The sequence below is a fragment of the Bos mutus genome, chromosome 22 (assembly GCF_027580195.1).
Source record: "Bos mutus isolate GX-2022 chromosome 22, NWIPB_WYAK_1.1, whole genome shotgun sequence".
Classification (NCBI taxonomy): domain Eukaryota; kingdom Metazoa; phylum Chordata; class Mammalia; order Artiodactyla; family Bovidae; genus Bos; species Bos mutus.
Window position 1 is genome coordinate 35,225,337 of NC_091638.1, and position 13,195 is coordinate 35,238,531.

A 13,195-nucleotide genomic window follows, 5' to 3' on the forward strand; every position below is an offset into this window, starting at 1 on the left:
GCCTGCCTTACTGTTTGCGCTGTCGTTAACACTTGGCTACTACGCTCGGACCAGTAGGAGCCAAAGTTAGTAACTTTGTAAGAATTATTATTTCTCTTTTTATTCTGTCTCTTAGGAGTTCTTGATGTATAGCTTCTTGAAAACTGGTTTTAAAAGGCTGTGATTTAAACAAACAAAGCAACCCCTTTATATCGAAGGCTGGAGTGTTTCCAGGATAACCCTTCAGCTCACCAGGGCAGAGGGTGGGGATGGAGGTGGGACTGCGTACACCTTTCAGATTCGGTTTCTGCACGCATTACACTTTCATTTTGGTAATCAAGGACATATTGCTAAATTTAAGGGGTCAGGAACAAGTCAGGAGCTGAAAAGAGCTCCCGGTTGTGAGAGAGGAAGACGGTCACCCCTAATAAAATAACTAAAGATGCCCCCAGCAGTAGATTAGTGAAGTTTTAAATCTGCATACATCTGGAAAATGGGTGTAAACGTTAAGTCGCCGGCCCTGTTTGCAGACTGGAAGGAGGGAAAAAAACTTTGAGGCCAGAACTCTCCAAAGCGGGGGCATTGCCTTCTTTACCGAAGTTTTCTCCTCCCGTACACCCAGAGGGCATACTTTTATTCCCTCTCCCCATTGCGTATCCCCCTCCTCCATCAGTCAGTAAGTCTCCTTTAAGAGCCAGAGGCCGACTCTCCCTTTCTCCTCCCAGTCCCCCGCCCTTCACACCTTGGGTGGGAAAAGAGACTGGGGTGGGGTGGCTGGAGAGGCGGGAGGGGCGGGATCATGGTGAACGCTCCAATGGGCGCCCAAATTGGCCGCCGTGGACCCCGGCAGCCAATGAACAGCAGGCGGGGGCGGGGCGGGGCGCTGTTGCAAAGCATCCAACGTGGGCCGGCAGGAGGCCGCGGGCTGCTGAGCCCAGGGGGTGTGTGAGGGCGAGCGGCCGGGGGCGGGGCTTCGGGACCGGCCCGGGCTGGGCCGCGGGGAAGCGAGCGGCGAGAGGCTGATTGTTCGGCCGCGAGGTCTGCGGGGTTCTAGCTAAGCGGAGCAGCGTGCGGAGTCCGGAACTGCGCGGGCGCGCTCTGCCTGAGGCGCTGGGACAGCTAGGCGCACCGGGCCCTTGGAGCACTGCGGGGGTGGCCGCGTCTTCCAGCCCGGAGTCTGCAGCTGGACGCTTGGAGCCGCGAGGAATATGCCTACGGGCGCAGAGCTTCTGCTGTGAGCCGGAGCTCCTTGCTCGCAGCGGCGGCGGCACTTGGTGTGCGCGGGGACTCCGAAGCCCGGCCAGGAGCGTGGCCGGGGAACGAGGAGCGTCAGCCAAGCACCGTTTGCTGGGCTCCGTGGGGTTCGCAGCGAGCACGGACGGGTCGGCCCGGATGGGCGCGGGGTTCGCGGCCCCCTCCGGGCTCTGCAGAGTAGCCCAGGCACCAGGGGCCCCCTGAGCGCCAGAGTCGCTACCGCAAAGAGAACTTGTGCTGGCAGCTATGCCCCGGCACTGAGCCTAGTGCGGAGCGGAGCTCCCGCAGGCCCGCCCGTGCCGGCGGTCGCCCCGGACTTCGCAGCCCTAGCACAGGGAGTTCGCTGCGCGCTCCAGACAAGATGGCGCGGCCGGTCCGCGGAGCGCTCGGGGCCCCGCGCCGCTCGCCTTGTCTTCTCCTCCTCTGGCTGCTGCTGCTGCTTCAGCTGGAGCCCGCATCGGCCACAGCCGGCCCGCGGGCGCCCTGCGCCGCCGCCTGCACTTGCGCTGGGGACTATCTGGACTGCGGCGGTCGCGGGTTGGCGGCGCTGCCAGGGGACCTGCCCGCCTGGACGCGGAGTCTGTAAGTGCCGCCCTTTACGCTCTCCTCGCGCCCCGGGGGGCTGTCACTTGCGGACGGGACGGCTAGGGTGCTTCTCCGAAAAGGGGCTACGCATTGAGTTGCGTGTGTGTCAGGTTTGAATGAGCTGCAAAACTGTTAGTGTGGGATTGTAGTGGTGACATGGTCCTTGGGGATCTGGAGGAGCCTGTGCGTGCGAAGAAGTCTGGATGGGAAAAGTGTGAGCCTCTTTGAGTGTGTGGAGGTGCACGAGCTTGGGTCTTTGGGGTCTTAAGGCGGGAAGTGTACCTCGTGGAGGGAAGGATGAGATCGAACGTGGGTCTTTGGGATCTTAAGGTGAGCGAATGTGGGTTTTGAGGTTCTGGAGAAGAAAAAGTGTCGTGGGGGTCTGGAGGTGAGTGAGCGTGGCTGGTGAGGGCCATCTGGGAGTTGGTGAGTGGGTGGGAGTGTGGAGGTAAGAGTGTGTGAGTGAAGAGTCAGGAGGTAAGGGTGTATGTGTGGGTGGAGAGCGGGAAACATCTGGAGGGGAGAGTGTGAGGAAGTTTGGGGGTCCGCGAGTGTTTTGTTTTCCCTCTCCTGTAATCCACCTCTCTTGTCTGAGATCCTCGGCCTTCCAGTGGGTAATGAATGAAGGTGACTTTTGGCTCCAGTCTTCCATTTACATCATTTATTAGTGAGAGTGTGCGTGGCCGCCTCCTCATGCACCAGACTGGTGGCCTGACTTGGCTCTGGCCCCCCGCAGAAGTCTGGAGGACTCCCCGAGTTGAGTTAGGGGACTCTGAGAGTTCCTGGAGATCTGTGACTGCTGGAAGTTGGTCCTTTCCCCCCTGGTTGGCATCTTAGGGAACTGTATTCCAGATCCTTCCTGTCTGCTCCCTAGGGAACTCCTAGGGCTTGCCGATCCAGTGCATCTTGGGGCCCACCCTGTAGCATTTCTCCTCTATAAATGGTGCAAATCAGTCTTGGAGTAGTGCTACTTCGGGAGAGGGTGCGAGACTCGGGTGCCAGACTCTGATTTCAGCAGAGTGTGTTAACCCGCAAGAGGCTCCTCTCTGTGCTGTCAGGATTTTGACCTATTGGGACTTGGTGGGCCACTTCTCAGGAAAACACAAATACGGAGTTGTGTAAACATGGCAGAATGTCATAACCTTTTAAAATTTCTAACAAATCTGCTTCATGAGTCAAAATCCTGCCCAGTTATCAAAATTAGCATCTCTGCAGAACTGTTAGTACCTTCCAGAAGAGGCCTAGCTTGAATAGTGTGCTTTTGAGTTGAATAATTGGACATCTTTCCTAGAACATACAAGAGTCACAGTAGTAACCTCAGGCATGACATTCACTCTTCAAAAAGAGAAACAAAACTGGTGACACCAGTTTTAACCAACACCTGTGGCTTGATGTAAGAACATGTGGTCTGAGACTCAGGCTGCCATAAGGGGAAAGAAGTTAATTCCTTTCCAATGTGAAGATCCTGTGTCTCTAAGAGTGGGGCACAGATCTCTTAATGTTCCACACTGCTTAGCGACCCATCCTGTGCAGGTGTGAAACTCGACCCTTATGCACAGCTTTTCTCTTCAGTGTTCTGCTGCTGCTTTGGAATTCCCTGACTTAGGAAAAACCAGTGGTCAGGTGGTGGGGTTTAAACACAGGTGGTGGCCATGTAAATTAATGGGAGGTAGACCCCAGAGTTGCCATTTGGTATATTGTATATAGCTGGGGCAGTCTGGGGTATTGTGGGTTTTCCTTTACATACTCTTAAGTAGTTTCTTTTTTTTTTTAATTTTTAATCAGAGTAGCTGCTTAAGTGTCCACCTGTTGGAATAGTGACTCTCAATGTCAGTGTCGGTGGTGTCATGAGCAAGGCACTAAGTTCAGAAGTGGTGGGTTCCTGGCGAGGACAGGGTGTCCTCTTGTTTCCACTTTCCTATGGCCACAAGATCCTCTTTGCCTTGCCCTTTAATTTTTGGAGCAAAACTACTGGTTGTTTGGGGGGCTTTTGTTGCCTAAAGAGTGACATTTCATCAGTCATAAATAACTTTAAAATTTCAGCCTTTTCTCTTTTCCCAACACCTTTAATGATCAGTGAATACAAAACTGGGTATTTTGAACTTCGGGAGACTTGATTATACTGATTATGGTGTTAACTGATGAGATTTTAAGTGAGTAGTATGGCCTCTGGTTAGTATGTGGCAATACAGTATTCAGTACAGAAATGTGTGTCCTTTGAAAAAATGTTTGTGAAGTTTGTTTGTTTTTCTTCTGATTAAAGAACAATTAGGTAAATATTTTCCCCCTCCTCCCCCAGACTTCACATTTCTCCATTTAAGTCCTTAGTCTAATTCTGAATTTTCCATCAGGATATTTATGTTTTATATTCCTGGCTATGATTCAGTAAGACTTGAGGGGAGAAAGTCTCTGTCTATATATATAATAAAATACGTTATAGCTTCACCAACTTTACACCCTCTGAGTCCATTGTGTCTAGAAAGTGCGTTGAGCTAGTTTATAACCCCATGAACTAGATTTACTGCAGCTAGTTCAATTTCAGGCTGTGGGTTTGAGATAGAAGGGGACCTGTGGCTTTATGGAACTTTTTTTTTTTTTTGCTTTTGTAAACAGTGCATCTAATTTTGGAGTTGCTGTTAAGCCCCGCATAAGGAAAGTAAAACTCCTTAATAGTGGATGTAAATGCAGTTGGAATAACAGAACTGGAAAAGGGCTGGGAGAAGGGAAAATATGTTCGTTCCTGGGGCCTGAGGATTACTTATTCAACACAATAACTTATAGTTGTAGTAGTCGAGCCATAACTGAGTCTGCCATCCCATTACGTAGGTGAGAACGGCCTAGTCCAACCAGCACATTCATAAATAGCTCCCAGCTCTGCCAAGCTTTCTTCAAACTTCCCAGAACCTTAGAAGACTTTGAACTTCTTAGAACTCAGATGTTTTCTTTCTTTGAAATTGCCTTGGGGAGTATGGCTTCAGAAGCTGTTTAAGATGCATTAAACACAATTTACCTTCAACTCTTGTCTGTGGCATAAAGTTGAGCAGAGCTTTGTTTTTTCACAGGGTCTGGCAGCTCAATGATGAGCTAATGGGACTGTGATAGGAAGGCAGGCAGGCCCTGGAGGAGGAACCACTGATTCTCTGCTTGGAGGGAAGATGACATGGCGTTTGAATGCAAGGACGTTCCCTAAAGGTCACCGAGTGTGGTCATTCTGAGTCACATTAAGACAAATGTATTGATTTGGTTCTCTTTGTGTTTTGTCTCCCTACCTATTTGCAGTACCAAACCCAGGGGACTCAGTCGAACTTCTTTGTCAGTTTGGGCACCTAAGTGGTATTTAGGATTATATTAGAAAACAAAACGCAAGCCCCATGGTGGTTCCCATTGTTGTTGGGGAGCAAAGAGGGCCTTTGTCTTTCAAATTTTACAGCTGTGCTGGAAGGCCCAGGTGTGCAGGGTGTTATGAATTAAGGGTTTGGAAAATAGTTTCCATCCTGTTTATGCAAATTAGATCTAAAGTGCGTATAACCAAATTGTTCCAGAACCAAAGCTAAGATTCACGCGTGTGCGTGCGTGTGCATGTGTATGTGTTTTAAGAGGTAGATAATGGTCTGGATTGCCCTGAGGTCTTCCTTTCTGCCCATTTTCCTCTTTCTGTCTCTACCACTTAAAAGAATTCAGCAGACCATGAACGTCCAATTCGTGGGGATGGACAGAGGTTTGTTCTGAAGAGGAAGCCTGTCCAACACAGGGTTATGGCAGAGAGAAAATCTGAGAAGTGCAAGTGCTTTTAAAGTTTGGGGGAACTTTAGCCTGAGCTCAGAGTCCTTTTCAAGTGTCAGAAGCCTGGCTTCACCTCCTCTACATGATGGAGCACCTATCTGATATGTTGTTGTTGTTTAGCCACGAAGTAGTGTTCAACTCTTTTTCCATCCCCATGGACTGTAGCCCGCCAGGCTCCTCTGTTCATAGAATTTTCCCAGCAAGAATACTGGTATGGGTTGCTATGTCTTTCTCCAGGGAATCTTTCCAACCCAGAGATCGAACTCTCATCTCCTGCTTGGCAGGCAGATTCTTTACCAATGAGCCACCTGGGAACCCTTCATCCCTTATGTTATCTGACACTTTTTTTTGAATAAGGGCAAGTCAGGGGAATGAAATTGGGTGCCTTTTTTAGGCACAGGATTTAAGTCCCTTTGATACAAAATTATGGTCATAAAATCTAAGTTTTCAGGACTGAAATTAGGAAGTGCCCAGAGACCCCAAAGCCCAAGGTGTCTCTTGCCTGTAGTGTATGTCAGGGCTGTTCCTGCCCCCCTTTAAAAAAAGGACAGTTATAAAAAGAAGCATGCTCATCTCTTTTCATATTTACATCAGGTCACCTTTGGACTTTTGGACTTTTGAATGTATTGTGGGCAGTACTTCTTCATCTCCAGAAGGATGACGATTCTGTGCAGAGTAATCAGATCTGGGTCCCAGTGGATGTCCAGCTCCACGGGACTTCCAGCCCTGCCCCAGAGGCTGTAAGTCTCTCTCACTTTCTATTAATGCCTAGGCCTGAATTCCCCACGCAGCCTTCTCTGAGCACGTTGGGATGACCTCTGGCTGACCTTACACTCCCTCAGACACCATGCTCACAATGCAAGGGCCTCTCCCCCGTTCTGCAGAGGTGTCTCCCTGGTGCAAAGCCTTTTCAGCATCTTCTCTTCAGGGAGGACAGGAATGCAAGAGAGCCGCTAGGGTTTTGTGCAACTTAACAATACTCCCAGCCTGGCTCTCTGCACCTGCTGCAGCCTAGAGGTCTGTTATCTGGGGAAGGAGGTGGTTTAAAATAGCCACTGGTTATTTCAAAAGTGACATCCACCAGAGGGAAATCCGCTGAAGGGATTCATTGAACTGAAAGTTGCTATAAGCAGTCAAGGATGTTGGTTGTACCAGTATCTCTGGTTTAAAACTCAGAGGGATTCCTCTGACTTAGCCCATAGGTTTAAAGACCAAGTTTCATGAGCAAGCCTGATTTTCAATGACTTGTGAATGAGCTTGGTGATATTTACTCATTGGGGACCTTTCCCCTTCTCAGCAACTGGAATTTGAAACCCTGGGGGTCTTTTAGAGTAGAACTCTGGGCTCTGTTAATATTCAGAGCTGTTTACAATGGATGCAGTTTCAAAGGCTGGAGGCATTGTCTTGAGACAGGAGGAGGAGGGGTAGGAGGAAAATTCCCAGGCAGAGGAGGGGAAATACATCTAAAAATCCCCAATGTTTCCTGGGAAATTGAGGAACCGTTAGTGGTGGTGGTGAACGACTTAAGCATGGCATTGAGCCTATGGTCCATTCCATCTACGCCCTGGCTTCAGTTCATAGTGTGTGTCAGTAATGTGGTTGTCTTCTGCGTTTGTTTCATGTTAAAGCATGGGAATCTGTCAAAAACTCAGATCTGTTCGTATTTCCCCAGAGAAATAGGACTTCGGAGACCAGAGGTAAAAATTTGCACAATAGTTAACCCTCTTGGAGTTATTTTTTTCTATATAACTGTGGGGTTTAAAATGGCAGTCCAGACTTACCTATTAATTGGCCAATTATATGAGTAGACTGAGAAATTTTCTATTGAAGAACCTGATACAGGACCACTGTTGCCATGAAGCAAAATGAGTAGTTAAATAAGGATTATAGAAAAAATGTAACTTGTGGTTTGTCTATGGTCTGATTGTAAGTTGCTCATTTGTATCCTGGTTTATAGGGTTTTGGGGGGGTATGCTTATGAATTTTTCTTATCCAAAGGCTTTATGCTTTATACATTTGCCTACTAATATGTTTTATATAATTTAGTACTTTACGTGTGATTTCAATATACTTTATGCATAATCTTCTAAAACACAAGCTATAAACGCAGTCTACTTATAAAAGTCACTCTGTGTTTTAAAAAGCTGCTTCCCTGTTCCCCTGGATTTCGTGCTTTTGGTGTCCTGCCTTCAGCTCTTCTCTTTGTCTTGTAGCTGGGCATGTGATGCCCGATTGTTCCTCAGGTCTTGGTTGGGTTAGTGATGGAGGAAAGAGCGGATGAAAAAAAAGCTGCCTTTATTCTTCTCTGGTAATGATTTGGATGCCTCTTCCCGGCTGATGGCACCCAGTACTCACCATTCACTCCAGAGTAGTGATGATGAGACTGGAAATTATTTCTAGGGTCCATCCCTGGCTCCGCCACCCTACAGCTGCGTGTGTGATTTGTGGTGAGACTGTTCCCTTTGTTTCCAAAAGAAGCAATCGTAGTATTCTACCTTAAGGCGCCATGAAGACAGAGTTAGGCGATACGTGTATTCAGCCTAATGCAGTGTGGGTCAGTCACCTTGCTGATGATTCAGAGCACAGGTCGGACGCTAAGACCCCCCGTTAACAGGTTTTGTATCCCCTTGTGGCATGGCTGGTCTCTCCAAGTCGGAGTTCCTGGTGACAGAGGCTTCCTGGGAAGAGTGCTTTTCTGACATGAAGATCTCATTTGTTGGGAGCAGGTGGCAGGGCTCAGACCCCAAGTGGCCTTCTGCCATAAAGTTTCTGGTGATATGGATACAGTGAAGCTTTGTGTACCCTAGGGAAGCTCAGACAAATTCAAGCGGGACTCTGTGAACAGTTGCAAAAATTTATACAAATTATGCAATTAGCAAAAAATGATTGAGGTAGTTTATAAATGTATTCCAGTTGTGCAAATACATCTGTCTATTGAGCATTACCCTCTTGGGAGGTGGGGTATGGGAAGGAGGCTGAGAAGTGAGAGGCCCTTAAACTAATAATTTTATCCTATTATTTCTCAGGGTTTCACTGAAACTGAGCCCTACTGAGAAGCTCGGTCAATTGCCTGGAAACATGCAGGTGCAGTCTTCCAAACAAGGGTTAGGTTACGAACTCTGGGGCTGGCTGAATCCTCTGCTGTGCCCACTTCTCTTTGGAAATGTTTGAGGGAGGAGGTAGAGTGAAGGGAGATGATTGTGGGGTGATTTGCACAGGGCTGGAGATCTCGGACATTTTTTGTTTGTTTGGTTTGTCTGCCATTGTGCAGTAACTTTGTAGGGGACATGGTCATTGAGCAAAGGGTCATCCATGGAATCTGGCAAGGATGCCACCTGAAAAGCCGTTTGCTTTTCTTGCCCCTGAACCTGTACCTGCCTCCCTTCCCCCGTGAAAGACCGTGATTCACAGCCTTGCCCACATGAACGGCTACGATTGTTTGCGTCTTTATTACTATTTAATCTAGAATAACCAGTAAAGCCTATTGTGTGAACAACCAATCCGTTCATCTCCATAAGTCCTAATACATCTTGGTTTCCTTATGAACCAGGATGCAGGTTCCAATCACTGCTCATTTAGTTTATTTTGGCAAAAGGTGGCCTTCAGAGAGTTTAAAGAAAGCATGGCCTGTCTTCTTTTGAAGCACTTTGCATTGATTATTCTTTAAACTTTTATGGTGCCCAAGTCTCTAATCTTTTATGATCTGTGGGCACTTTTTTTTTCTTGAGGTCTCTTATTATTGGGAAGAAAATGAATGAGGAGTGAGGTTCTGTCCTGCAACAGAATTACCTAAATGTTGAGAAACAAGATAGTGGAGAGTTAATTTTTTTTTTTTTAGCTGATTAAAAACAAATCACACAACTTCATCTTCTAAGACTGTATTATACAGTGTTTAGGAGGTGTCCCCCCACCCCCACCTCCTCTTCCTGTCCTTTGCTCCTACCACCCGTTTATAATTTGCTGTTCCAGTAATTTCACACTTATCTTGGTCAGGGCGTACATTGCACTGATAAAATTCTTCCTCACTGGATTACCTACTTGATGATGGCCTGTTAGATATACAGTGAGAAGAATCAAGCACTTTAGAACTAAGGAATGGATAATCTCACTTTATTTCCAAATTTTGTAGTCACTGTGCTCTTCATTGGTACCCCCAACTTTAGCACTTCAAGCTGGGTGAAAAGGCATTGATGCCCCCTCCGTCTGCTGCTGGTAACCACTAGTTTGTTCTCGATGTATGTGAGTCTGCTTCTTTTTCTTTATGTTCACGACTTTGTTGCATTTTTTTAGATTCCACATATAAGTGATAGCATATAATGCTTGTCTTTGCATCTGACTTATTTCACTTAGCCTCATGCCGTCCACGTCCATCCGTGTTGCTTCAGATGGCGGATTTCATTTTTTGTGACTGAATAGTATTCCATCACTTCATGGGAAATAGAGGGGGAAACAGTGTCAGACTTTATTTTTTGGGGCTCCAAAATCACTGCAGATGGTGACTGCAGCCATGAAATTAAAAGACGCTTACTCCTTGGAAGGAAAGTTATGACCAACCTAGATAGCATATTCAAAAGCAGAGACATTACTTTGCCAAAAAGTTTCATCTAGTCAAGGCTATGGTTTTTCCAGTGGTCATGTATGGATGTGAGAGTTGGACTGTGAAGAAGGCTGAGTGCCGAAGAATTGATGCTTTTGAACTGTGGTGTTGGAGAAGACTCTTGAGAGTCCCTTGGGCTGCAAGGAGATCCAACCAGTCCATTCTGAAGGAGATCAGCCCTGGGATTTCTTTGGAAGGAATGATACTGATACTGAAGCTGAAACTCCAGTACTTTGGCCACCTCATGCGAAGAGTTGACTCATTGGAAAAGACTCTGATGCTGGGAGGGATTGGGGGCAGGAGGAGAAGGGGATGACAGAGGATGAGGTGGCTGGATGGCATCGCTGACTCTATGGATGTGAGTCTGAGTGAACTCCGGGAGTTGGTGATGGACAGGGAGGCCTGGCGTGCTGCAATTCATGGGGTCGCAAAGAGTCGGACATGACTGAGCGACTGAACTGAACTGAGTATTCCATTTTACATATATATGTGGATGTCACATCACATCTTCTTTATCTGGTCGTCTGTTGATAAGCACTAAAGTTCTTTTATGTATTGGCAGTTGTAAATAATGCTAGTATGAACACTGAGGTGCTTGTATCGTTTTTAATTAGTCTTTTTGTTTGTTTTTTGGATTTATACCTAGGAGTGGGATTGCTGGGTCATATGGTAGATCTACTTTTAGTTTTGCTTTTTAAAATAATTTATTTATTTATGACTATGCTGGGTCTCGTTGCTACACAGGCTTTACTCTAGTTGTGATGAGTGGGTCTGCACTCTAGTTGGGGTGCGAGGGCTTCTCATCGTGGTGGCTTCCCGTCGTGGAACAGGACCGCCCTTGGGCTTTAGTAGTTGCAGTAGTCGTGGCTCCTGAACCCAGAGCACAGGTTCAGTAGTTGTGTCGGATGGCCTTAGTCACTCCGCAGCATGTGGGATCTTCACAGGTCAGGGATTGAACCCATGTGTCCTGCATTGGCAAATGGATTCTTTACCACTGAACTGCCAGGGAAACCCAATTTTTATTTTTTGAGAAACCTCTATTCTGTTTTCGTAGTGACTCTATCAATTTACATTCCCACCAACAGTGCACCAGGGTTCCCTCTTCTCCACACCCTCCCCAGCATTTGTTACTTGTGTTATTTTTTATAATGGCCTCTTTTATTTAATCTGTGCCTTAATAGACTTGTCCCCATGGTTTTGTTTTTTTTTGGGAGGGTGGGGGGAAGCAAATCCAAGCATATCACTTCATCTGAAAATATAGATAGGTTTTAAAAAATTAAGATACATTTATTTTTGAGATATAATTTACATATATTATTCTCTATAATGTGATTTAAAGAAGTGTTAACTGTAACAGCCTTTTGGCGGGGGGGGGGAGGAATCATTTGTTTTAAGTCTGTTTTTCCAAAGGGAGTTTTTGGTAAACTGTACCTTTAAAGAATGTTTATTGAGCACATAGTGTGTGCTCTCTCAATTTGTGTGCACTCAGAACACAGTTTGGTCTCTTTCTTGTGAGAGGTACTTAGTTCCTTTGTCCCATTGTCCTTTGCCTGAAATGTGGTGATTCGGAGGAACTCTCATCTCTCCCCATGTAGCTGTTAATTGGGAAGTTTCTTCTATGCTGTTAATTGTTGATGAGAATTCTTTTGTGAAAGAGCATAATTCCAAATGGATCATTTAAAAAGTGATATTTCAGGTAGTGTTGGTTAATAGAGGGGTAATTAGCTATTGGTTGTAGTTAAGTCGTGAGTCTGAATCAAGTTAACTATTGTTTACTTTGTAAGCATGACCCTCCAGCTGTGGCTACTTGAGGCTGCTTTAAATAGAGTGAGAGGCACCCTGGAAGAAAATCCCCCCTAAGCAAAGAACTATGTTCCTGGAACCCTCTGTGCTTGATTTAAACTTCACACAGATTTGAAAATGCTTTTCTTCAAGTAGCTGCAGAATGGTTTGGTTTGGTTTTGTCGAAGTGCATAGTTTAATTTCTCTGCAGCCTGTTACTTTGTTGGTTAGGAGAGACTTTTAGAATGGATTTCATGCTGGTTGCAGCCTAATTAGCAGTCCGAATGGGAGTACAAACCAATCCACTTGATCAAAGTCTGTGGAATGATTTCCATATTCTGTTTGTGAAAATCTAATTCTGTATGGATCCTGTGGTGTTCGTTGGTTTTAAAAGCTGTCCTACATGGTCCGGTTAAATTCTTGCATGTATTAAGTTTAATAAAATTTATATGGTATTTGATTAGATACCATCTTACAGGGCATTCTGTGTTTAGGGAAGTGGAAGCACACACCGAAGGGGTTAAGAAAGATCTACAGGCTGGGAGGGCACTTAAAACTGAGAAATTCTGACTGTGAGTTTAATTTCTATTTTATAAATTAGGAGAACTTTCTGCTGTGCAGGACCTTGGTCCAGTACTATGCATCTTGCCTACATTGTAGTTTTCATTTTATTTTTAATTAAATATTTTTTCCTTGATTTCCTCCCTACACCTGGGCTGTTGTGAGTTTCTGGCACACAAGCTCCCAGGGCTTGCAAAACTTCTAAACAGCCAGAAGAGCTTGTTGCTTCCAGGAAGTTGGTTGTTGATCCAGCAAAGTGATGGATGCAGAAGCTCCAGCTCAAATGGAATGGAGTTTCCTTTCGTCTTTGGAGGAGAAGAGATCCAGAAAGCGAACTGAAATGTTTTGTAACTCTTAAAGTCTGCCCCATCCCAAATTCCTCTGAATGTTTTCTCAGATTTGGTGTCTGTGTGGGACTCTTGGCCACAGTGGTTTGGCTTCATCGATGGTTGTGTTTTATCCAAGAGAAAAATCTCCTATGGAGATTTTTGGATCCTTTCACGAGTTCATTTGAAACAGAACTGTGAATTGATTAAATTATATTGAATTTCAGACTATCCTAAAATAAAGACTGGCTGACCTCAAATATTATTTGGAGAGGGGGGAGGGGAGGGGGCAGTGTAGGGAACTACATTGTATGTGAAATCTCAAAAC

The 13,195-nt window shown here is 46.1% G+C and overlaps 1 protein-coding gene across 1 annotated transcript in view; it reads left to right on the forward strand.

The window, feature by feature from the left end:
* Positions 1-929: 929 nt before the first annotated feature.
* LRIG1 (leucine rich repeats and immunoglobulin like domains 1) overlaps positions 930-13,195 on the forward strand; it is a 115,170-nt gene continuing 102,904 nt past the window's right edge. The window contains exon 1 of the mRNA XM_005890961.3: positions 930-1,815. Within this exon, the coding sequence (XP_005891023.2) occupies positions 1,595-1,815 (221 nt within the window). The 5' untranslated portion in view covers positions 930-1,594. The remainder of the gene's footprint in view (positions 1,816-13,195) is intronic.